At 45.9% G+C, this 24,659-nt stretch overlaps 2 protein-coding genes across 4 annotated transcripts in view; both read left to right on the forward strand.

Moving 5' to 3' along the window:
* palm2akap2 (PALM2 and AKAP2 fusion) overlaps window positions 1-17,062 on the forward strand; it is a 131,379-nt gene extending 114,317 nt beyond the window's left edge. For 2 of the 3 annotated variants that reach the window (XM_030341645.1, XM_030341647.1), the window contains exons 10-16: window positions 2,399-2,635; window positions 3,779-4,150; window positions 4,654-4,752; window positions 4,968-5,066; window positions 6,336-7,824; window positions 8,081-8,256; window positions 13,336-17,062. In XM_030341645.1, coding sequence (XP_030197505.1) covers window positions 2,399-2,635; window positions 3,779-4,150; window positions 4,654-4,752; window positions 4,968-5,066; window positions 6,336-7,824; window positions 8,081-8,256; window positions 13,336-13,464 — 2,601 coding nt within the window. In that variant the 3' untranslated portion in view covers window positions 13,465-17,062. The remainder of the gene's footprint in view (window positions 1-2,398; window positions 2,636-3,778; window positions 4,151-4,653; window positions 4,753-4,967; window positions 5,067-6,335; window positions 7,825-8,080; window positions 8,257-13,335) is intronic. The other variant, XM_030341646.1, reaches the window with a different exon arrangement.
* Window positions 17,063-17,302: 240 nt separating this feature from the next.
* slc46a2 (solute carrier family 46 member 2) lies at window positions 17,303-23,772 on the forward strand. Its single transcript, XM_030341649.1, has 6 exons — window positions 17,303-18,120; window positions 18,623-18,868; window positions 19,214-19,385; window positions 19,662-19,745; window positions 19,928-20,084; window positions 23,082-23,772. Exons 1-6 carry the CDS (start codon window positions 17,479-17,481, stop codon window positions 23,137-23,139), a joined length of 1,359 nt encoding a protein of 452 aa, XP_030197509.1. The 5' UTR covers window positions 17,303-17,478; the 3' UTR covers window positions 23,140-23,772.
* Window positions 23,773-24,659: the final 887 nt, after the last annotated feature.

Below are 24,659 nucleotides of genomic sequence, written 5' to 3' on the forward strand. Positions count from 1 at the left end.
GGTTTCAGAGAGCCTGTCCCTTATTCCACTGACCTGACCTCCGTTGAATAACCAGGTTAACTCTATGACCGTGTCAGTCCCACCCTGAGCCTATTCCTCCCTCTACTGGGTAACCAGCTTCCCTCTTGACTGTGTGTGGCCGGGCCCTCTGCATGGAAACACCACCAGCCAGAAACACCAGGGTCAGCCTGATGGCCGCCCCATCGGGACCTCTGGCCCCATGGTCCTGGAGGGAGAGACCCCTCCTGGAGGGAGAGACCCCTCACAGACCTGGAGGGAGAGACCCCTCACAGACCTGGAGGGAGAGACCCCTCCTGGAGGGAGAGACCCCTCACAGACCTGAAGGGAGAGACCCCTCATGGAGGGAGAGACCCCTCATGGAGGGAGAGACCCCTCACAGACCTGGAGGGAGAGACCCCTCCTGGAGGGAGAGACCCCTCACAGACCTGGAGGGAGAGACCCCTCATGGAGGGAGAGACCCCTCATGGAGGGAGAGACCCCTCATGGAGGGAGAGACCCCTCACAGACTTGGAGGGAGAGACCCCTCATGGAGGGAGAGACCCCTCCTGGCCCGGCCCTTGATGGAGAGACCCCTCATGGACCATCCCTGAGGGAGAGACCCCTCAGGGCCCTGTCTCCACTCTGGGTGGGGGGTAGTCCCGTCGTTCACTGGGCTCAGGGTTAGGGTCCGTTGTATCATGTGATGTGCTCTGAGACGGTCACTGTTACATTTATCGTTTTGTTTTATTTGTCCTCACATTTAAGGCCTCCTAGGTTGACTTTGGCAGCTTGTATTTGTTTAGATGTCCAGTGTGTGTGTGTGTGTGTGTGGTGTGTGTGTGTGTGTGTGTGTGTGTGTGTGTGTGTGTGTGTGTGTGTGTGTGTGTGTGTGTGTGTGTGTGTGTGGATGGGTGGCTGGGTGGGTGGGTGTGTGTATTTGTGTGTGTGTGTGTGTGTGTGTGTGTGTGTGTGTGTGTGTGTGTGTGTGTGTGTGTGTGTGTGTGTGTGTGTGTGTGTGTGTGTGATTTATTGTGCGTATTAAGACCAGTGTGACTGGTGACTCAAAATGGAGGACATATTGTTTTATTAAGAGAGTGTTCATGGATTAGTGGAGAAGAGAAGGCATATCTAAGTTATAGCTGAGTTATGTGAACATGGGACAGCCTCAAAGAGAGACAGAGAGAGAGAGAACCTATATAGGCCAACATATATAAATAAACACAAACACACACACACACACACACACACACACACACACACACACACACACACACACACACACACACACACACACACAGATCATTGATCTATCCAAACAGGGTCCTACCACTCGTCCATGAGCAGTGTGAGGGCAGGATGTAGACTGTAGAGAATGCAGGTAGTCCATTTTACTGACGAACTGCAAAAACAACGCACACCGTCAGCAAATCCTATAGAGCCCTGCGTGGGTTAACATTTCACTGGGCACAAAGCCCCCGCACCCTAACACACACTCATGGTCCCCAGCCTCATTACAGACCACAGCACCTGTCCCTGACGCCCTCCAACACTGCACCGCGTCTTGTTGTTTACCTCCGGAGGCTGGCGGAATGCTGGGGCCTGAACTCACACCTTTGGTGTAAGCACCAAGCGTGTGGAAGTCACCTCTGTGACGGGGAAATAGTTGTCATTTTTCAGATGTTTCATTTTTTTCGGGGGTTATTTTTGAAAAGCAGGAGTTTCCGTTGTCTGTTAAATATAGCCCTTCCATTCTTTTCATTATTTACATTTGTGAAAGTTTTTATCCGACAGGAGTTTCAGTTGAGGCTGATGACAATCAGTGGGGTTCATATTGGAGCAACTGTGAAGTTATGTGCTGTAGGAATCTAACCACATCCAGAATTTAACTGTTTATGGGAGGCAGCCTTAGCTTATAGTCCAGCGCCCCACGGTGGTTAATATATGAAACAACACGCTGGTTATGTGGTTGATCTCATTGTGTTGAGGTTTATCAACAGTAGCAAAGATGTGTGTGATAACCAATCAGGCTGTGCACATGGAAGTTCTCTCTCTCTTTCTCTCTCTGTCCACCAAATCAGAGAGAGAGAAAATGTGTGCCTAATACCTCTATCGGCCAACATAAATAAACACACACACACACACACACACACACACACACACACACACACACACACACACACACACACACACACACACACACACACACACACACACACACACACACACACACACACACACACAGATCTGTCTGAACAGGCTCTTTCCAGAGAGAATGTGTGCCCATGCTCGGAGTAGTCAGGGGTCATAGCTGAGACAGCCCTTCTCTCAGAGCAGCCGAAGTCCTCCTCTCTGACAGTGGTGTAATCACTATTACGGATGTGTGTGTGCGTGTCCACAGAAAGTGTTGCGGACGTTGGATGATGCCAGTGAGCCAGCACCAAGGGAGCGAGCTCTGAAGAGCGTCACGTTCCAGGAGTTGGTGAGCGTTATCAGCGACTCGCCGGGAACCATGGCACTGCAGAGCCAGCAGCAGATCCAGCAGCAGATCCAGCATGGCGGCCTGGGAGGTGCCAGCGACGCGGCCCTCAGTACAACGTGTGGGCAGCTAGAGAGCCAAGATGGAGAGGGGCTTCAGGTGTGCACTCACTCCTATCTATTTGGTTTAGTTTAGTTTTCTTCTCTGCGTTCCAGACTTGGTCTCGCTTTTCAGACCAAAACGAAACGAAGGCACTACAGTACGAAAACTTTTGTTTTGTATTGGTATGAATTGTTGAGTATCAGAATTTTTCCAAGCTGGCAACATGTACAGACGATATATATATCTGACTGTGATAGGCCAATATCGGCCGATAAAATCGGCCACACGATATATCGGTCAGGCAAGAGTCGGAACGTATTCCACGTTGGGGTGAACGGTCTGCTTTTAGAAATCGTCTTGTTTTGGTATGAAACGTTTGTTTTAACATGATCATTTGATAAAACAAACAACAGGGCTCTGTGGTCCTATCTCTATTGTCTGTGTGCTGTGTGCTGTGTGCTGTTAATGAAAGGTCCCTGGGATAAAGACCCATATAAGCATAAATATAGAACCACGGCTAGTCCACTTGCAAGCATAGTTTGGCCATTTACTGTTCCTCATATGTTAGCAGTGGAGCCAACTTCAGGTCAGCATAGGGGGGTCATAAATATTTTGTAAGTCATGCTTTCAGAATTTGAGGCTCATAACATTAGTTCATGAACAATTGACGTATTATTTATCAGTAATTTCGGAAGTCCGGCAGCTCAGCTCCGGGAGTACAATCCCTTTTAATGTTGCGGTTCAATCTGGACTTCAGAGAGTCAAAGCCAAAGTTCCTTTCCCCCAATTCTTCTTTACTTGTTGTGGAAATACCAGAGATGTCAGATGCAGTCTCTGTGATTCATAATATCCTTCTCCTCCATGCTGCGGTTCACTCAGATAATTTGCATTAAAGCTACACACACAGCAGAAAGCTCACATTCTGAAGGGAGTGCAACAGAGGAGAATAGCGGTAGGCGAGCTATTTCCAGCATACAGCTTCAAAAACATGTTTTCTGGAACTCTATGTAAACTATGTTTACTTGTTGGACAAGTAACATCATAATATGTCACCTTTAATATGAATCTGTATGTGTGTGTGTGTATGTGCGTGTGCATGTGTGTATGTGCGTGTGTATGTGTCTATTGTGTATCTGTGTATGTGTATGTGTGTGTGCGTGTGCATGTGTGTGTGTGTTTGTGTGTGTTCTCCGTCTTCAGGAGATCCGATACCTGGATCAGATTTTAAATGACGCCTCCGACCCGCCCACCAACGGAAACTCCTCCCCTTCACCACACAGCCAACAGCCAATTACCATTGACGGATCCGCCCACTCGTCCGTCCACACCTCACCCTCCTCCATCAGCCAATCACCTGTCATCAAGGCGGAAGGGAGGAACCAAACCACCTTTGTCTACCAGGAGGAGGGCATCCCGCAGACCAATGGGAATTTGGTAGGGGAGGAGCCAGGGCGTGGGGGGGCCCGCTTTGAGCTGAGGGCGTTCCAGGAGGAGAGGAGGCCGGCCAAGCTCTTCACCCCAGGGGAGGAGCAGCAGGAAGTGCGGGTGAGGAGGAGACGGCCCTCTGAAGAGGTAAGAGATGCTGTCAGTTGGGGTCCTGATATAATTCAAACTTAATGGAGAATAGCGCGTTCGCACAAAATCACCACCAAGCGCCGCATTGGGCTTCTACTGCTTCAGGTATAGTCGCAACAATAACACTTAGGTTCCAACAGAAACATTGTGGTGTATACTTTGTACATATACTATGTATTTAAAATCATTCACCTTACACCTGTTCTAACCCTCTCCTCTGTCTTCCTCCTCACTTCTATTCTCTCTCCTCTCTTCTATTCCCTCTTCCTCTTAATTCTCCATATTCTTTGTTCCTCCTCCTCTTCCCTCCTCTTCTCCCCCTCTTCCTTCCCCTCCTCCTCCTTCCCCTCCTCTTCTCCTCCTCCTTCCCCTCCTCTTCTTCTTCCGATGCTCCTACCATCCTCGTCCTCCTCTCCTCCTCCTCCTCCTCCCCCTCCTCCACCTCCTCCACCTCCTCCACCTCTTTCCTTCCTCCTCCTGCTCCTCCTACGCTCCTCCAGGTCCAGGAGTTAGAGCGAGAGCGCCAGGAGCTGATCCGAGGCCAGGCGGTGAAGAAGAACCCAGGGATCGCTCAGCGCTGGTGGAATCCTCCTGTCGAGGTGACCAGGGCTTCACTACTCATTCATTCATGTTGTTCTACAGTCCATTTATTAATGGGTTCATTCATTCATTCATGTATCCTTTTGCTTGCTCAGTTTTCTTCATCAACAAACTGATTTGAAGTATTGATTCATTAAGCAATGATAGGTCATCTTGGTTCGTTAAATTGATGGATTGATTGATGATTGATTAATTGATTTATGATTGATTGCAGCTCCCGATGGAGGAGCAGCTAGATCCAGAACAGCTAGAATCCCACCGGAAGTACCAGCAGAGGAAACAGAACCAGACACACACCTGCATCTACACACAGGTACTAACAAACACAAACATACCTTTTGAACAAACTTACTGGCATGGCATGAACACCGTCAAGTATTATTTTTAAGTGCCAAAGGATTGGAAATTATGATTTTAAAACATCCATATTATACAGAAAAAAATAAAAAAATGATGGATATTGGTCACAGAAATTGCAGCGTTGGTTGCTAAAACAAAATGTATGTTTATATTCCCTCTAATTTATGGTGAAACGTCCTTACCAGTTTTGTGATGAGGGCAGAAAGCAGCCTACGACACTTTTCAACAAAGTCTTACGAGAGATTCAAACACCCATGTAGAATCCATGGAAAAGATAAAATACTGCTGGACCCATCGTTTGGAGATAGATCACCACCTCCATCTAAAGGATGCTCACTTAAAACGTACAAGTAGATCTTGGAACACTTTACAGCAATAACTGCTGTCACTACAGTAGAATTATCCAATTACGTTGAAAGTGTCACTTCATTCACAAAGGCAGCACAGTGTTGCATTTCGAAGCCACAGCCACTAGATGGCGGTCCTGCCTTATGCAGTCTGTAATAAACTGCTAACTGATTCCCCAGTTTAAAACCCATCCACAAAAGGAAAAAGTTGTTTTCCTGTCAGGGAAACCTGTTAATAGTTGAACTCACAGGAGGTCACACAGGATTGTAAGCATGCCACTTGGAGGGCACCATATACCTCGACCTACCAACGGAGAATTCATAAATTAGGATTCCTGTCCCCAAAGCCAACGTAGCTATCAAAAAGGATTTAGGAAGACAACCTTATCTAAGCGGGATACAGCTGATTGCAATCACTTTGAGTGGTCAGTGTGCAAAAGGTTAAAACAGCCATCACCACACACACTCAGAGAGAGGTCCCCTGCATGGCAGCATGGAGCCCCAGGCTATGTATCATTTACTACAAATCTCAGTCGTTTATCTACAATAAACCGGCTTTAAACATCAACACCCTGCATCCTTGTCCTGAGGATCCCAGTAAAAGTCAGCCAAGGGGCGTGTAGCAATGGCGAGACTCAGAGATTTGATTCATCAGTTGGGGAATTGACTCTTCATTCTATGACTGTATTGTATTATCATGTTTACTAGGGGGAGGGTTGCCCTAACCCTGACACTCTTCAGAGGTCCCTGCGTGAATACCATCCACCATTAACATCTTCAACCATTGTCATCAACTCTCTACGTTCTCTTTCCTCCTCACCTCTTCACCTCTTTCTCCTCCTCCTTTCCATCCTTATCCTGCTCCCTCTGCCCAGCCCCAGGTCTCAGGCCCCCCGATGATGGCGAGCTTTGACCCGGACCTCCCCAGGAAGGAGGACATCGTGGAGGAGCAGATCGACTTCCGGTCCGCCAGGAAGCAGTTCCTCCAGGGAGGCGGGGCCCCCCGGAGAGACGTGGCGCCCCAGATCTACTCGGCCAAGCCCTTCTCCAAGACCCCCGGCAAGACCCCCGCTGCTGCAGACCCCGACGAAGGTCACGTGACCTGGGCGGATGAGGGGATCGGAGGGGAGTTCACGTGCGTGCGGGCGGTGATGACGGTGCTGAACGATGAGGATGAGGCGGGGGCCAGGAGGAGCGCACCCCAGAAGGTCCTCCTGTTCAACCCCGAGGAGTCGGACTCGGGGCTGGACGAGCTGTCTCTGCGCTCCCAGGACACCACGGTCCTCAGCCTGGACAACGTGTCTGACAGCGGGGCCTCCCTGCCCCTCACCCCTGTCTCCCCCCCCGCCACCCAGGAGAATCCCCTGGAGGAGGAGCTGGAGTTCCACGCTGGTCTGCTGGTGCAGAGCGCCATCCACCATGCCCTGGCCGGGCAGAACGGAGACGACTGGCAGTCCGCCCTCCACCACCCCTCCTCCTCCTACTCCTCCTCCTCCTCCTCTTCCTCCTCCTCCTCCCCTCACGCTCTGTCCAGCTCTGCCCGGCTAACCCCCGTGTCCGGGAGCCCCGCCTTGCTCCCCCCCTCCTCTTCCTCCTTCTTTTCCTCCCCTTCGACCCCCACCCTGAACCCCCCAGTTCTCCCCTCCCCCTCCTCCTCCTCTCCTGCCCGTTCTCCTCCTCCCACGCCCAGCGCCTCTTCTCCCTGGGCGTCCCCTGTGCCGCAGCAGGAGCAGACCTCCCCCTCCTCTCCTCCGCGGCCCCCGCCCGCCTCCCCCCCTCAGAGGCCCCGAGGAGGCGGTCCTCGTATCAAGGTCCAGTCCTCCTACGCCCGGGCCCTTGCTGCCTCCACCCCGGAACCCGCCCCGCCTGCCCCTGCCCTGGGCCCCGTGGTCCCCAGACCCCCCACCGTGTACCGGCCCCCCTCCCCGCCGCGGTCGGACAAGCCCGAGTTCAGCTACTTCAAGAAGTATTCTGAGGCGGCGGAGCTGCGCAGCACGGCCCCGGGCCCCCCGGAGCCCCCCAGCCCCGCCCCCCCTGGGCCCTTCCGCCTGCGCTCCCGCAAGCAGCGCACGCTGTCCATGATCGAGGAGGAGATCCGTGCCGCGCAGCAGCGTGAGGAGGACCTCAAGAGGCATCGGGACGCCAAGCAGGCAGCGGCAGCCACGGCGGTCGGCGGTCGCCAAGTCAACCTACAACCCCCCCCCGCTCCCGCCAGTGTAGGCCATGCCCCCGCAAAGACAAAGACACGCAGTGAGCTGCCCGGCGCCGTGCCCCTTGCCGACAAGATGAAAAGCAACAGTCTGCCGGCCAGGCTCACCCTGACGGCCAGGACCGCGCCCGGTGGGTGGAGCCTCCATGAGTCAGGTGCTCTTCAGCTAGTCGGTCCTATTGGTCCAGCTTACAAAAAGTTAATACTGGGGGTATTAACTTAAGGTCCTTAAAGCCACTGGACAGAGTGCAGAGTAGCTGAAGGGAAGTCTAAGAGAGCAAATTGAACGTAGCCAATAACAGAATGGTCCAATCCCTGCCGGTGGTGCCTATATGCAGGTTTGAAACATGGTGGTGCTTCCTGTGTTCCTGCTGCATGGTGTGTGACCTCTGACCACTGGGTTTCCCACAGGGAAGATCGAGAAGGTGTGCCCGGTGCCACCCGTCTCTCCGTCCCTGTCGGAGGGAGCGCTGTCGGACGCGGGGAGCGAGGACTCTGGGGGAAGACTAAAGAACTACATGCAGACCCTGATGGAGGACTACGAGTCCCACAAGGTGAAGCGCAGGGACAAGCTGGAGGACAACAGTGTGAGTATTGAACCCCACAGATCACACCAGAACAACAGAGGGGGGGTCCCAACCTGTGGGCCGGGCAACACTTGGGTTTGTCTGATATGCATATCTGGGCCCTGAGAGATTGCTGACTTAGGAGCTTTAAATGGTTATTGATACTTTTTGGATAGGAACAAATCATGAGTAATATTTGAAAGGTCCCATAAATGTCCAATACAATGATTCATATCCACGCGGGAAATTATATAAGACATTAAGATAAGATGTACCTTATTATTGCTTCTGGCTACAAATCATGGACACAGAATGACCGATAATTGTTGTTGGTGTTAAAACAATGTATTTGGAAGCAGATGCACAAAATGCAATACGTTTGGGGTGTCAAAAATGTAGTTGAGCGGAGTGCTCGAGCTGGGGTGTGCGGTCTGAAGCTCGGAGGTAGGCAGGGGCAGTTCCGTTTACCGCAGAATGTTTGGACCCGGAGCTGAGCTGCTTCCCTCATGAGGAAGGGCTAGATCCTGCGGATGTTTTAGAGGACAAATCCTTAGGATGGGACCACCGTGGTGATGTTTGCGGTGCAGCATAACTGATTGCCAGTGCCACACTTGATGGAGATGATGGAGATACCGCGATGTCCTTGACAGTGCCCAATAAGACCATGTGAGGTCAGTCTTTCCTGGCACAAGGAGGAGCTCAGTCCTGTCGAGGTTAAGCATCAAAGTGCTGAGGTCTGCCAGACATTTTGAGATGCGTGCAATCAGGGTGCAGTCAGGAGGAAGGGAGTAATAGTTGAGTGTCTGCAGTGTGGCGGTGTTAGAAAAAACGTGTGTAACCTTGCAGACAATGAGACCTGAAGACAGTTATCGAGGAAGGAGATCTCTGAGTGTGTGTACTGATTGCTGGTTTAACCTGTGCACACAGATATCTCAAAGCACCACAGGTGTGCAGCCTCAACCAGCCCCGGCGACTGACTCGGGCAGGTGAGGCTGCTTTAACCAGCCATCATCCACACCCACTACTGTTTATTCAATCCAGTCCACAATCTTAGGGACCAAGCCTCAGCAATTTAAGCCAGAACACAAGGGAATGAAACTACACAATCTTCTGACAACATGACTACTACAATAGTAATAGATATACTATAATGTCATTCTGCAGGTTCCCATCCTGTTTCTCTCTGCAGATCATTCGGGCCTCCAGCTCGTTGAAAGCCTCTACCAAAATATTCAAAGTGTTGGGGCCAATTATGGGCCCAAGGGGCCCAAGGGGAGAAAGTTCAGTTGACAGGAAAAAGGATAGGCAAGTTCATAAAGTTAGAGGAAAGTGTAGCCATCTACATAGGGACCAATAGGCTTTAATCCCAAATAGACAAAACAAAGATGTTGAACAATAAACATAAAGTTAGGTTTGTTTCGGAGGGAAATATGTTTTTGTTTTTCTTTCATCTGAATTCAGCAAGAGTGAAAAGAACAAGAACTAACTTAGTTATAAGATCTGATTGGTCTGCCAAGCCAATGTCAAAACACAAAGTATCTGAGCACCTGGATGCTCCTAGCTCCTCCCTTCCGGAAACTCAGGGGCTTCCCAGCCCAGCCTGGTTGTTAGAGCGAAAGTCAATCATTTAGTGGGCAGGGATGTTATCTCCACACAAACACAATACGGCATGCATTAGTTGAACTGCTGTCTCTGTTTTGCAAGCTCTAGTAAACCTCCCTGAAATACAATTGTTGTGCGCAGTGGTATACTTACTGCTATGCACAAGACGTAATATGTTTGCGCTCAGCACTTAGCAGTTCAACAACCTTTGTCAAAGACCCAAACCAGAACGGATGATGTTCCCTTGGTTTCACACAGCAGACTCTGGTGAACCGTTTCTGCTGGCAGATAATTTTCACTTCCTCTCTGAGACACCCTTCTATACCAACAATACAGGCGTTGTCCACCCCTAACCGCCGCTACTGAGGAACCAACTTCACACCAACCAACCTCAAAGGGGTCCAAATTGTTGGTCGCGCATCATAAGTGGGTGGGTGGCAGGACGGCCAAAAACAATATGTTGAAAAACCTTTTCTTTCTAACAGGTACATAGTTTCTTGTCAGTTTTGATCATTTGTATGTTTTGAAGACCGAAAAATAAGACAAGGGACTACTGTAATGATGAACACATACACAGAGAAAGGTCCATTGTTTCGTAAGGACAATTTGTGGTGGGTTGTGGACCAGAAGTACCTCCTAGGGTCACGGGATCAAAACGCTTGGGAACGTCTGACGGAAACCAACAGCAGCTAGACCCTTGTGTTACCTGCCCCATAGAAACTGTTTTCCTGCATCATCGTGGTTAATCCAGATACATTCATCCTGTCATCATGATGTCACATATTGACGGTGTTCACTGTTGCCTCTCTCTTCCCTGCTGGTCGTTCAGTATGCCCGCTTGTTGCTGGCTAGTGAGGTGACCACCGAGGTACCTGTTACATCTGTCTGCACACCGGCCCCCTTCCCTGTCCCCTCACCTGTCCCCTCACCTGTCCCCTTCCCTGTCCCCCCATCTGTCCCCTCACCTGTCCCCTTCCCTGTCCCCTTACCCGTTGCTGCTAAGAGACACAACAACAGACCTGGGTCCGACCGCACACAGACCAGCTGTAGATCTAACTGGTCACAGACTGGTCTTGCAAAATGCCTGAATTTCCCTTCAAGGAAAAAACTAGTGTATCAAATCTGTATTTATGAATGTGGTTACATTGAATGGAGAAGTCAGAGACTCTGTCAGAGACAGATTTCCCCTTTTTCATTTGACCTTTTATTTGTTTTTAAGGAACTGAAACCATGAATGTTAAATTCCCCCCAGAATGACGAAGGGTAAATATATGCAAGATCCCCAATACTGAGTAGCACTGACATATGGTTTACTCTTTGTGACCGATTGCTACCTTTGTGATAAGCTCCGATATGGTTATATTTAGTTCTATCCTATCATAATTAATGCTGTGGCCTTAGCATTTGACTACAGACCGCTCAGTGGGACAGTTCACATCAGGGAATGGAACCAATAGATTTTCTTGGTGGTGCTGTAGGGGAAGGCCAGGATTGCAGAATTGTAATAAATGGTAGTGCATCGTAGATTGCATTGCGTAATCCTTTGTGATGCGTCACACCACTGTGTGCCGCATGGGCCCAGGTCTGTTGAGTTGCTTCACTGTTGTTTTGATGTGGTAGTGATGCATGTGCTTGTCCTCACCTTTGACCCCTCAAGTAAGTACACTTGCATCGTAGCGACTGTACATTAAATAAACAGAGTCTGTATGTCATACATGTGACAATATGTCATGAAAAGACAAAAAAAGAATCAGCATGAACCATTTGTGGAGAGGGAAGCTGTACTGCACAGGAACTGGTCTGAAACCATCCCAGCTTGTAGCAGCAAGCTTTCACTGTACAATACTGTCTAGACACAGTCTTTCCCCTTAATCAGCCTTATTTTACCCTCCCTTGTACCTTGTTATCATTTTCAGAAAATAAAATATAGGAAGCTGAACATTCCAATTTTATAGAAAAATATTCCGATTTGAAATGGTTTAAGACATAAAATATTTATTGAACCTTCAGCTGTGCTCTATCCACATTCCACCTCTTTCTTTTTGTTGGAACCTATGCTTACTGTGCAGTGTGTGTTTTATGGTCTGACCATCGGTAACAGGATGATGTCGAGTGGACATGTTCAACTCCATGCATGTTATTTTTTTTCCCTCAAAAAGTTTTTTTTTATTTCAAACACTGGGGTGCGCTTCATTCATATGTTTTAAGTGTTTCAGAATTCCATTTAGCTAGAATCTATTGTAGATCAGCATTAAAGTTTTTCTCAGTCGCTTTGGGGCATTTCTCAGATCAGAATCAAAATTCTCAAAACTACCTGTTCAATCTTCACATCATTGTGTCACTTGTGCACATCAAGAAAGCAGTTTCTTATTTCTTTGAACAAGTTGCCAATGCTTTGGTACTTTCATGCAAATGATTATGTACAATTCTCTGCTCTTTCCTACATTATCAATTGCTTATGTCATGTTGATCAAAATGTATTGTAATGAGTCTCTATTGAATAGTCCCACCCCATGACATGGTCTGTCAGCAAATTACAGTACAAACAGTAAAAGGGTGATTGTGGATCTTATCCAGTCTCTTGCAATCAATCTCCCACATACACTAAGGTGTAACTTAGAATTTACAATAATTGTCTTCAAAACTTTAGCCATAGTTTACATGGCTAAAGAATATCCCCACAGAGTAGACTGTTATATTGACAACATGACTAAGCAATTTGACTGTCTTCTCCGTACACAATGACATAAAGACTTGTCATTCTGATGGCACTGACATGTTTATTGACACAGATCATTACTTTTGAGAGATGAACTAACGATTTTGAGCAAGACACTGGCTTTTGCAGGTAATCCATGGTGATTTGCTATTTGTACGAATTGTTTTGAGAAACGTACTGTTTTGCAAATTTCGAGGATGATTCGAGAAATGTACCAAAGCGACCAAAACTGTAAGAGAATGTAAAAAGAAGCGCTCTCAAAGTGTTTGAGATAGAATGCATGTGGTGGAGGGCCGTGTGTGGCCCCTGACGGGCCCCTGGGCCTCTGTGTTCTGGGACCAGCACATCAGACCAGGTGGACTTCCATGCAAGCTGGAAGTGGAGGGTGGAGCTTCATGTTGGGTGGGGGAGGCTCTGTACGATGGCATGATCCACTGTGGACTTCGAGTGTCCTCCCAGTCCAAAGCTGACCTATCCGTTGTTCCTCTTGGTCAACACTCCCATTAGTGAGGTCACAGTGGGAACAGGGACTGTAGTGACTCATCAATCTCACACCTGCTGCTTGTTAAAGGGCAACCCTTCCACACAATTGGAGGGCATAGTTGCACAGCGTTGGATTTCAGTAGGTAACATATTAAGAACCATTGAGAGCATGCAATGAGGGTGCAGGGCGACACATGAAGCTCCGCCCACTATGCAGCCTTCACAACAACCTATAACTATGACGTGTCGTCCTCAGGATTACTGTTCCTGATTGGATGTTTGCTTTTGATTGACAGGTCCTAGAAGCCACTCGAGTCACCCGGAGGAAGAGCAACATGGCGCTGAAGTGGGAGGCAGGTATATACTCCAACGAGGATGGAGAGCAAGGGAAGGAGGAAGAAGAGGAGGAGGAGGAGGAGGAGTAGAGTCACTACGAGCGCAGGAAGAGGAAGGGAGGAGGGAGGAGCTGCTAGGGGAGATAGCGCCGGAGGGACAGCCAGCAGTATTAATTATACTTGATAGTGTTCTGATGATCACATTGTGAGACCATTTGGGCACTATTCTGATGATGCAGTTGGCTTGTGATTGGTTGATTGATTGATTGATTGACTGAGGGTTTGAAGGCATGACTTGTAGTCCCAAGTCTTCCCCCTCTGGGGTAACGGTTCATGGATGTCTGGACCACAAGCTTCTTGATTATGAGGTGTTTTTTAACAGTCAAATGCAGTAAACTATAAAATAATGTTATGGAAATAATGTTGTTTGAGGGACGCTCTACAGAAACAGGTTGGATTCTGTATAGAACCCATCTTCCACACAATAGTGTGTCAAATAATGTATTACTTTTGGACTTACAGACTTAAGTCCAAACTTTTTTGCCTCAATTGTCTCCAACTTTGAACTTTGGTGTGGCTAATAGGAAATGAACACATGACAACACACACAAGAGAAAAACACTCAGTAGGGCCTCAATCAAGCGATTTAAGCATTATCTTGAATTAAATCATTAAAACAGATCATTTTAATTTGTTAGCGTAAGAGATTATAATGCAAAACAATCTCCAAAGGGCTCATGTGAAACTAAAGGACTCCATGATGGGTGATTAAGCAATGATTTACCTGGTTAAATACTACTCACTTAGGTTAACCATTAACTCATTCCAAATGAGGAACTCAGAGTTAGCTTGATACCGATGTTATTAAAGCTAGTTCCTTTTCTGTTGGAGTGCATGATATTCATCTCTCCTCTGCCATCCCATAATTGTAAGACCTTGACTAACGCAGAACTATACCTCTCCACACAGGGGGTAGCTCAGTCTAGCTATTCTTACAAAGCGTGAGACTTTTAAAAGGGAGCAGAGTATGTAGGAAAGCTTTTGGCAAGCGATTTGGTTATGTTTAAAGTCACTTATTTCAATACCTATCAAACTTGGATGCTTAGATGACCTGTGCGTTGTGATGGAAGCAGTTCTTTTACCTGCATTATATTGAGGAAGGACTGTGTGTTTGATTGAGCTTTCATTCTTTTATTTTAGTAGCTTAGTCGTAATGATTAAAGAGGACATATTATACCACCAGGTGTGAGTGTGATTAGCCTAACAAGCCGTTTCGAAAATCTGCCCTATATGACATCACTAGTGACATCAACTAGATCTGTGCTGGATAGATGAGCAACGTTTACTTCAGTCCACTGAGTAGGCTGGTAGACTGATCTATCCAGCACAGATCTAGGTGGACACGCCCACTAGTGATATCATATGGGGCAGATTTTCGAAACGCTTGTAAGGCTAATCACATTCAGACCTGGTGGTATAATATGTCCCCTTTAATAAAACCGTTTTTTTTCACAATACCAAACCGATATATCTATAACAAAATAATGTGTCGAAATTTAGAATCAACGGTTGGCCACGTATTTTTTAATAACTCTGTTGAAGAAAAGTAATTGTAGCTTACAGCCTATCCTAGACGAACTGTAACATAATCATCCAATCAGGTGCCAGGTCATTGAAGAACAGAAAAGCTCTTGTTCAATCCAATGCAGTCTGTCACTTGTTGTATTGTATGCACTGTTGGGATGAAGGGTTGGACTTGTAACCGTCCAGACTCATCTGGCCTTCAGGACTGTGACCGGATCAGACTGGATTGACAAGGATTGAACTAGGCCAAACTGATTGGACTGGAATTAAATTGAATGGAATGAATCGGATTGGACTGGGAGGAATTGTATTGACCAGGAAAATGTAAATTGTTTGGACCCTCAGCAAGAGAATCAGATGTGAACTGAATCCAGATTCAAATTGAACCGACTCCACATCACAAACCTGACGCTTTCGTGGAAGAAATGGCCAACAGTCGAGTATTAAGTATTGGAAAATAACGTTTTCAATACCACTTGAAAACGTTTCAGTCACTCAGTAATTATTTCTCAAACAAGGATGACTAATGACAGGCTACTGGTTGGTTTACAGCGGCACAAAAATGTGCACGTTTAAGTGTCCTTTTACTAAAGCAATGATCATAATCACTTACCTTCATCTAAGAATTGCGTGACTACATTTCAGAATCAGTCACATTCTGATTCTTTTCAAATTACTTAAATGTAGCATCACCTCACTTAAAATTGTTTTCAAGTCCCCATTAAGTTAAGTATGTCTGGTTGAAAGTGCCATTTAAAATTCTGAACCAGACCCCTTGCGCGATGTCCGTCTCTGTGGGTTTTTATGGACGTGGGATAAACGCAGAGGAAAACTTTATTTAATTTATTAGGACAAACGAATGAAACATGTGTTTGAATACTGAATGAACCTTTGATCACCCGCTGTCTTCACCTTTCTAATCACATTGCATCCTGAAATAATACTGACGTGTTTTCTGGAAAATACTTTCCATATTTAATATTATAATGTAAGCTAAAAGTATTTAACAGATTATCCTGGCTTTGGTCAGTCTGAAGAACATTTAAGGAACCAGAGAGCTGTAGAGAGGAGGTCAGCCGACATTTGTATATACGGACTGCGTAGACCACCCACAGAATTAAAGAGTTTATTAAGACTTGAGGAAATACATTTAGAGCGGTTAAACTGTATTTATAAAAACACACGACACACAGGATTAATGTTTAGAAACGTCCCTGTGTTGAGAAATATAGCCCATGTGTGTGTTTGGGACTTAATTGACAAAAATACAGAAACGTTTTACGGTAGCTTACTGCCAATGCCATATGTGTGATAATCATGATAGTGTGCCTGTGAGTCACCATGCACTAATATTAGGCACATTGCCATAATGACCATTATGCAGAATGATTTAGATCCAAGACACACACATCCATGTTGTTATTTACTGTATTCAGCTTCTGCAGCGCATTCGCTCCTGACCTACAATGTACAACATTGTTAATACACACACACACACACACACACACACACACACACACACACACACACACACACACACACACACACACACACACACACGCACATACATAGACACACAGACATACCCATGTGTAGAGTTAACCATAGGGTCTTTGTTGTGTGTTACATTTATGTTACAATATGACAAGTTTTGAGTATGGGAAGAGTACGGTTGATGTGGTTACATGTATGTTACATGTATGTTACATGATTACAATGGGTTTAAAAATAGTTAAAAAATACCAAATGTCTACTGCACTACTCCCAAACAGAATGCAAATGGTTATCTGTGTGACTTTTTATTATTATTATTATTATTATTATTATTATTATTATTATTATTATTAATGTGCTTTGTTTCCCAGTGCTCCCGGTGCTCGGAATCTTGCTGTACCGGAGTGGGCTTAGAGCACGAAACACGTTATTACTTTCTTGTCTGTATTTTATTTCTTTGCGTGCAGTAAGGCCTCCTATGTTAACCTCTGTTACTATTAACCACTTTTACACTCATAATCTGCTGCATCATTTAAATCCTATGTAACGCTCACAGTTATCTACCTTATATTATGAATATTTTTCTCATTAAACACAAAAGTGCTACTGCGTGGTTTGTTTGAATGACATGTCTCTTATATACAGGCCTAATGGTTCATGAAAGGTGAAAAACCTGTTCTCAGAAGGATAGAATGGGGAATAAGAGAGAGAGAGAGAGAGAGAGAGAGAGAGAGAGAGAGAGAGAGAGAGAGAGAGAGAGAGAGAGAGAGAGAGAGAGAGAGAGAGAGAGAGAGAGAGAGAGAGAGGGAGAGAGAGAGGGAGGGAGGGAGAGAGAGAGGGAGGGAGGGACAGAGGAACAGGAAGGTGCTTGTAAACGTCAGCGCGCACACCACTAAGCTACTACTTTTACAACCGGCCAGAAGTGTGTGTTTGTGTTACTTTACCAACACTTTGTCACCACTATGCCTTTTTCAACCGGCCAGAAGTGTGTATTCGTGTTACTTTAACAACACTTTGTCCGCCGCTATGGGCACACACACCACCCTGTGGGCGGTGTGCCGTAAGGTTGAGACGCTGGTCGTGCTGCAGCAGCTGGGCGGCGCGCTGTTCGACACGGCGCTGCAGGTGGTTGTTAAGGAGCGCTCCAACAGCACGGACGGCGGGGTTAACTCCACCTCCACCGTGGACGACCGCCAGAGAGCCATGTCCGACTTCTTCATGACCTATAACCTCCTCGGCAAACTCACCCCCATTGTGCCGGCGATCATCTTGGCGAAGTTAAGCGACCGCGGCTGGAGGAAAGCGCCGATCATCGCCCCGCTTCTGGGCTACATGGCGTCCCGGCTGGTGCTGCTGCTGGTCGTGGTCCTCGGCTGGCCCATCCAGGTCATGTGGGTGGGGGTGTCGCTGCACGGGTTCAGTGGCGGGTTCAGCGCAATCTGGGCCGGGGTGATGACCGTGGTGTCGCTGGGCTCAACGGAGCAGCGGCGCTCCGGGGTGATGATGAGGGTGGAGCTGCTGTACGGGCTGGCCGGACTGCTGGGCAGCCTGGTGTCCGGACACCTGTTCCAGCTGTACGGCTCCACCCTTGGCCAGGGCACGGTGCTGGTGGGAGTCAGCCTGCTGCTGTACGGCCTCTGTCTGCTGCACGCCGTCAGTCTGCTGCAGGTGAGGAGGGGGTCATGGGGTTGCGGCTCGGTTTGGTGGAGTAACTTTAGAAAGCGTCACAGAGCTTCAATGTTTATTGCATAGAAATGCTTTCCTGTTTTGCTTTACAGCAATCGGCAACGTTCTAAATGTTTATGATGCAAAGATTAAACATACAAATGTTTCGATGACACTTTGAAATGCTTTTTGTGAAATTCATTGTTTCAAAAGTGATCCAATTTGACTATCCTCCCATTCATTCATTCATTCATTCATTCATTCATTCATTCATTCATTCATTCAAGTTCAATTCGCCATTATACCCCCATTGAAGCCTTTGAGCTGCTGATGTGGATATTAAACGTGTTGCCTCATTTTGAATTGTAATTATGTACTTGCTGCTGTCAGTGTCGTCATACAGCCGTACTAGGAGGCCTTCTATAGAACTGTACAGTAGTGAGTGGTGGGCGTTTGGATTTTACAGATGCTGTGTGTGTGTGTGTGTGTGTGTGTGTGTGCCCAGGTGTCCGTAGATGGCAGCGGACAGGAACAAACCACCCCCCTCATCCGTAAGAACCGCAAGGAGGAGGAGGATAAGGGGGAGGACGAGGGGGAGGAGGCGGCGGCGGGGGGCGAGGCCCGCAGCAACAGGATAAACATCGGCCTGCTGTTCGTGGGGGGCGTGCTGTACGACGTGGCGGTCGCGGGCGCCATGGAGATCCTGGTCAGCTTCCAGATGAAGGAACCACTAAACTGGAACGCCAAGCAGGTACATAGCATCACCAACAGCATGTCGTCATTACACCATGATAACATGTCTCTCAGTAATTCACCAAGCCTGAGACCTACTCATACTAATTATAAATCCCTCAGAGTGAACTAAGAGTGACATCCCCTTATGTCGATTCTCCTGCATGAGTTTAGAAGCGGGCAGTACGGTGATTGGTTGTTGAGTGCAGGCGGTCTCGGTGAAACTCATCCGCAACATCCCCGCAACATAGGCTAGTAAATAAAGTCCTATCAAATAGTTATGGACAGTGCAGTTAGCAGAATACACACATCGTGACAAGTTCCTGCACAACCCTCTCTCTGGTTTCTCTCTCTCTGAGCCTAGGTGGGATATGGGAATGCATCAGGCTTCCTGATTTTCCTCACCAGCTTCCTGGGCGTGATGGTGATGTCTCGCTTCATGATTGACAGCAGCCTCATCATCGTGGGCATGCTTTCCTTCGCCTCGGGGATCTACTTCATGGCCTTCGTCACGAAGACATACCAGTTCTACCTAGGTAACGCACACACACACACGCACACAAAGGTTATACTGTGGTAACGCACACACCGTTTTTTTTATATATATTAATATACAACCAAGGTTTTGACATTTACATGTTGTCATTTAGCAGATGCTTTTTGTCAAAAATGTTTGATTTAGAAATTGCTATGTGATGTCAATATTTCTGTTTCATGCCAATAAAATATTCTCAGTTGAATTGATTTTAATCAAATTGGTTTGGAAGAGAGAGAGGTTTAATCCCTGTATTCTCTATGTCACTCGCCTACAGCACGCTCTCTCATGCTGTTCGCTCTGATCCCCACGCCCACCATCCGCTCCATGCTCTCCCAGCAGGTCACAGGCTCCTCCTACGGTAGGCAGCAGGATAAATAATCTAACAGCTAACATAAAGAGGTGTTTTGGCTGAAACCTAGTTTTACCTCTCTTACGCTCTCTCTCTCTCTCTTTCTATATATATGGCTTATCACTATTTTTCTATGATTTCTCCCGCTCTACTTCTCATTGTCTACCTTTGTCCGTCTCTCTCTCCTGCAGGCATCGTCCTCACAAGTTTCCAGCTCTCCTTCAAGGTTGCCAGTTTGGTGTACACCCCCACGTACACCAAGATATACCAGCACACGCTGGACTGGCTTCCAGGTTTTGTCTTCCTCCTATCCAGTTCCATCAGCGTGCTGGCAACCATCCCCATCAGGTTTGTAGAATCCACACCCATTCTCATCACCAAACTGCCCAGACCTAACCTGGTCCTACCAGACTCTCGTACTTAATTTCATTTATACAGAGAGTCTGGACCTACTCAATTGACAAACGTTAACTCACTTGAAGGCGGGTGTATGTTGAAGTTTAAAACTTTTGGATCTGCCCAGTGCCACTCTGGATCTGCCATAACCAATCGCTAACGTTTGGCCGGGAATCACGTTGCGCGCAGGCTGTAAACAAACCAATCACCGTGTGTGACGATGTCCGTCAACGAGAGCTGACTTTAACGTCATTGATCTCAGCCCCTCCCTCTGTTTGCTGATTAGACGCAGAAAATTTAGACAGAGAAAACCCACTAGCATACTGCAGACCTAGTACTGAAGGGAAATTCTAATTGAGCGGAAGTACTTAGGCGGGCGGAGCCAGGCTAGCCCAGACCCCTGAATATGTAAAAATACACTCTAACAAAATAATATTAACTCTACAGTAGCAAGTAAAGGTAAATGTTAGCTAGCGCACTACACAATACCAAGTTTGAGTCAAGGATACCTTGCATACTTTAAGGTACAAAGTATATGTTAAGGGGTGCTAAACGGGTTATACAACAACAGTAATTATTAAATCTGGTTTGTGAATTCAAAAATGACCTCTAATTCCTTCCTGGTGAGTCGCACACACACCTCAATAATGTTGACATTTTGTTGAAATATAACCCAATCAGATATCTTAAACATGTATTTATTACATATAGTATATGTAGTAACATATAGTATTTGTCATAACATATTCTAACTATAGTGGTGGCCTGTGCATTTCACACCTCGCCATTATGACTCCACGGCTATAGAAACCATCAATATTACACAGAAATGCAGTATAACAAGGCGTTGCTTCACAGACAGGTATCTCAAGTAGCAAGAAAGAATGCCATTCCTAAAGCAAGGAACCCAATTAGGACAATTCAACAAGTCTATTTTCACTGTAGCCACAGCTGCCATAGATACATCATCTCTAGCAGAAACCTAACCTAATTAAATGACAAAAAGATTAAATAAAATGCATTACTCACCAAAACGACTGATTTTTTGTACGCAAAGTCCATCCTCCTTTCTTTCCTCAAGAAGAGTTTGATTACTCTGTTGTACAGTTTATCAGTGCGTTTCAGTTCCAACCATAAGTCCCTTTCTATCGCCATGGAGGCTAATGCTGAAAGTCGAGTATGTCCAGTCGTGTTTCTGGCGAATTATTCGCTTTATTTTAGTTTGTGCCGGTAGATATAGATGCTTTGCTGGCTCTGACTATTACCTCTCTGACCATCCAATCGAAGGACGTGAAAAAGCCGACGTCTCTGGATGCCTGCTAGATGGCCTCGGTGTTGCCAACTCGAAACCTGATGGTTAAAGCAACAGCGTCATTGCCACTTACTTTTTGACTAGACGCCAGCACTATCGATTCTGAAGGCGTAAAGGGCAGATTTCTTTGACCCTGGCAACACATGATGGCTGAAATATGATTGGTTAAAAGCTCTAACATAAATATACAGTGGAACCAAGAGAAAAGCTATGAAATGAAGAGAATAGACTATTGGAAATAATTTAATACATATTCAAGGAAAAAAAATATTAAAACATAAGTCAGTTATTCTGATAGTGTTTAGGCCAGCAGAGAAGGCCTTGCTGGCCCTGACAGCCCACCAATGACTTACTATATGTAGTACAGTGGCTCCTAACCGACCACATTACATTTATTGAGCCGATGCTTTTGTCCAAAGGGACTTACAGTAAGTGCATTGAACAATGATTATATATACAAAAAAAGTACATAAAATGTATCATAAAATAAGCAAAGCAACTGCTTTTGAGGGCTACATTATAGAAACAAGAGAAACAGATTATTTATTTATTTGATAACATTATTTCATTCACCAAGATCGGTCCTGATCTTTCAGCCTGTGACGGAAGATTAGCGTTAGATGTCCTGAGGTCAGCGGGGAGCTCGTTCCTCCGTCAGGGAGTCAGGACTAGTAGGGTTTCAGCTGTCCTGAGTTCAGTGGGGAGCTCGTTCCTCCATAGCAAGCCGGATGGCAGTCCTGGAGTGTAGTGGACAGGCTAGAGGATGCGGTTAGCTTGGTTTTTCACTTTCTGCATAATATGGCACATTGTTTAACATACTTGCATTGTTTTTTCTTGGCTTTTGAAAGTAATCTTGATTCTATGGTAGTATACAGTAATTAATTAAGTTTGGGCAGTGTGGGGTTCAACTGAAAAACTTTTAATTTTCTTGGTTAGAGTTCAAAATTCAAAATTGTGAACTATGAACTAGATCATTTTAAACAGTGTGAACTGAACTCTCGGCTAGCTCATGTGAAGTGTGAACGTGCACAACCCTGTGGCTAGTGGACTGGCAGTTGTGCAGCGAGGGATTTATTGTGTGTTGAGCAGAAGGGAAGTGACATGGAGGAAGTGAGCGTGTATTTGGTCTACAGTACAGGAATTCAGGAAGCATACTCATATCAAATGACCCTCTTCTTGTCTCTCTCATGTTACTCTCTTTGGATCTCTGTTCCACTGAGGGTTACTGGCTCTCATTCTGTGTCACAGTATATCAAAATACAAGACGGACACCTTCCGATCATTACCTGTTGTCTAGGTTGAACATACCAAAGACTGTAACACCCTGTATCCAATGGGGTTATCCTTAACTCGGTTAAGAATGAGATTTCTTAACCCTACAGCCTATGTGCAAGTAACCCTAGCTAGCACATACCTGGGCCACAACACAATGTGACTGTGCCTGACAAAGGGAAGTATCCTCATAACAATGTTTGAATCCAGTACACAAAAGCACAGCAGGAATCTATATTAGATTCTAGCCTGCTAACAACATATTAACTATCTCTAATTATATTGAGATAAACCCACACACACACACACACACACACACACACACACACACACTAATGCTGACGTTTTGTTACTGTGTTCTTTAGCATTATGGGCTGCAGGCTGCCGCTGAAGCCGGCCTATCGGAGGATTGAAGCAAGCTGACATCGTTGGCAGGAGTGTACGCTCATTGGCTGAAACTACGAATGGACAGGGACACATTGGGAAAACTGGTGTGTAATTGGCTGCTGAAGGTGTAGCCGTTGAAGAAGCCATCCCCATTGGATATGACGTATGACATGTCATGGTGTCAACTTTTCATTGTGTTCCTTGACGCAATATTTAAATTTCAAGCAAAGTGTACACGTTTGCTTCTTAGTGCAATTTTACTGAATATAAATATTCTTATGGTTTTACTAATTGAGTCCATCGTTATAAATATTTGTTATAAAATTGAGTCATAATTGTCCAGTATTATTGTGTATTTAATATATTGTTGTTAATATAATATATAACTATTAGATTAGTCTCTATATTATTCTAAACATTAAAACAAACAAGACTTAATTGTATATTTAAAATAATGTGTCAAAGATGCAAGGAGTTTCTTTTTTTTTACTGGTTCCTATACTTGTTCATACGGAAAAAAACATTTTAAGCTTATTAAATGCATTTTTCTTTACATATATTAACATCATCATTGGAGCTACGAAATATGCTCAGCAAAAGGAGATGAGGTTGCAATTAAAGTGGCGTGGGCTGACTTCTTCTATGAATAAATGCCACAATCCTGATTAACTAGTGTTACAGTTAGGTTATGATTTTGTTACCTTTTTTTAATCTTCAAATCATGTGGGACATAAGTGGAACAAGATACAGGGAAGATTGTGGAATATTGTTTACTTATGGAGGCAAAACGCAATGTGGCTATGTTGAAGATAAGTGGCTTTTCAGCCTCAGGATAGAGTCTCATCTAACCAAGCATCAGTCCTGGAACATGGAGCCGTTTTGGAGAGATACAAGGAGTTGCAAAGTAAAAAAAGAAGCAGAGCAAGGGTTAAAAACCTTCCGTTTCAAGGATGAGAAAGTACAGATGATCATGAAACTGTCCTGGAAAATTATTGGTAATTCATACATCTGCATGTTTCCACCAGTGCTGCCAGAAACCTGGAGAGTTAGCTAAAGAATATATCTGGAGCTTGCATGAGCTAGGCGAGAATTTCAAACCTGAGAGAACATTTTAGCGATATGAGTCATCGAGATGCATGAAAAAAAAAGGTCAGAAAAGTCATAGTTTAAGGCAGAGTTCATGCTTGATAACGCAATAGAAATGGTTCAACAGTCAGAGCAGGTGAAAGGACAGGTTAATTGTCAGGCAAGGGGCTGTCGGGGGGGAAATGTGCAGCACACAACACAGGAGAACCCAAACATGGCAAACCATTCAGAGAATTCAAAAAGGCTGCAGATGAGGGAAAATACATTCTAAGGGACACTGCAAAGCAACAAATGCTGAAGGCAATACCTGCTGGAATATAGGAATTCCTCTGCAGTTTGCCGGGCCATGTGGTGAGAGAAGTGAGGTTAATTTCTAAGGAGCGTTCACACGCCTAATGAATAGCAACAGGGATTTCTAAATAGACATGGGCAGATACAAGCGTTATGTTAATCAACATCTTTTCAATGCT

Source organism: Gadus morhua, chromosome 19 (genome assembly GCF_902167405.1).
Source record: "Gadus morhua chromosome 19, gadMor3.0, whole genome shotgun sequence".
NCBI classification, from domain to species: Eukaryota; Metazoa; Chordata; class Actinopteri; order Gadiformes; family Gadidae; genus Gadus; species Gadus morhua.

Bases quoted from the DNA above. Each gene is read 5' to 3' on its own strand.
- slc46a2 (XM_030341649.1), top strand. From the start codon at position 17,479: ATGGGCACACACACCACCCTGTGGGCGGTGTGCCGTAAGGTTGAGACG. The intron at 18,121-18,622 runs GTGAGGAGGGGG...GTGTGTGCCCAG, and splicing joins ACGCCGTCAGTCTGCTGCAG to GTGTCCGTAGATGGCAGCGG. The intron at 18,869-19,213 runs GTACATAGCATC...CTCTGAGCCTAG, and splicing joins TAAACTGGAACGCCAAGCAG to GTGGGATATGGGAATGCATC.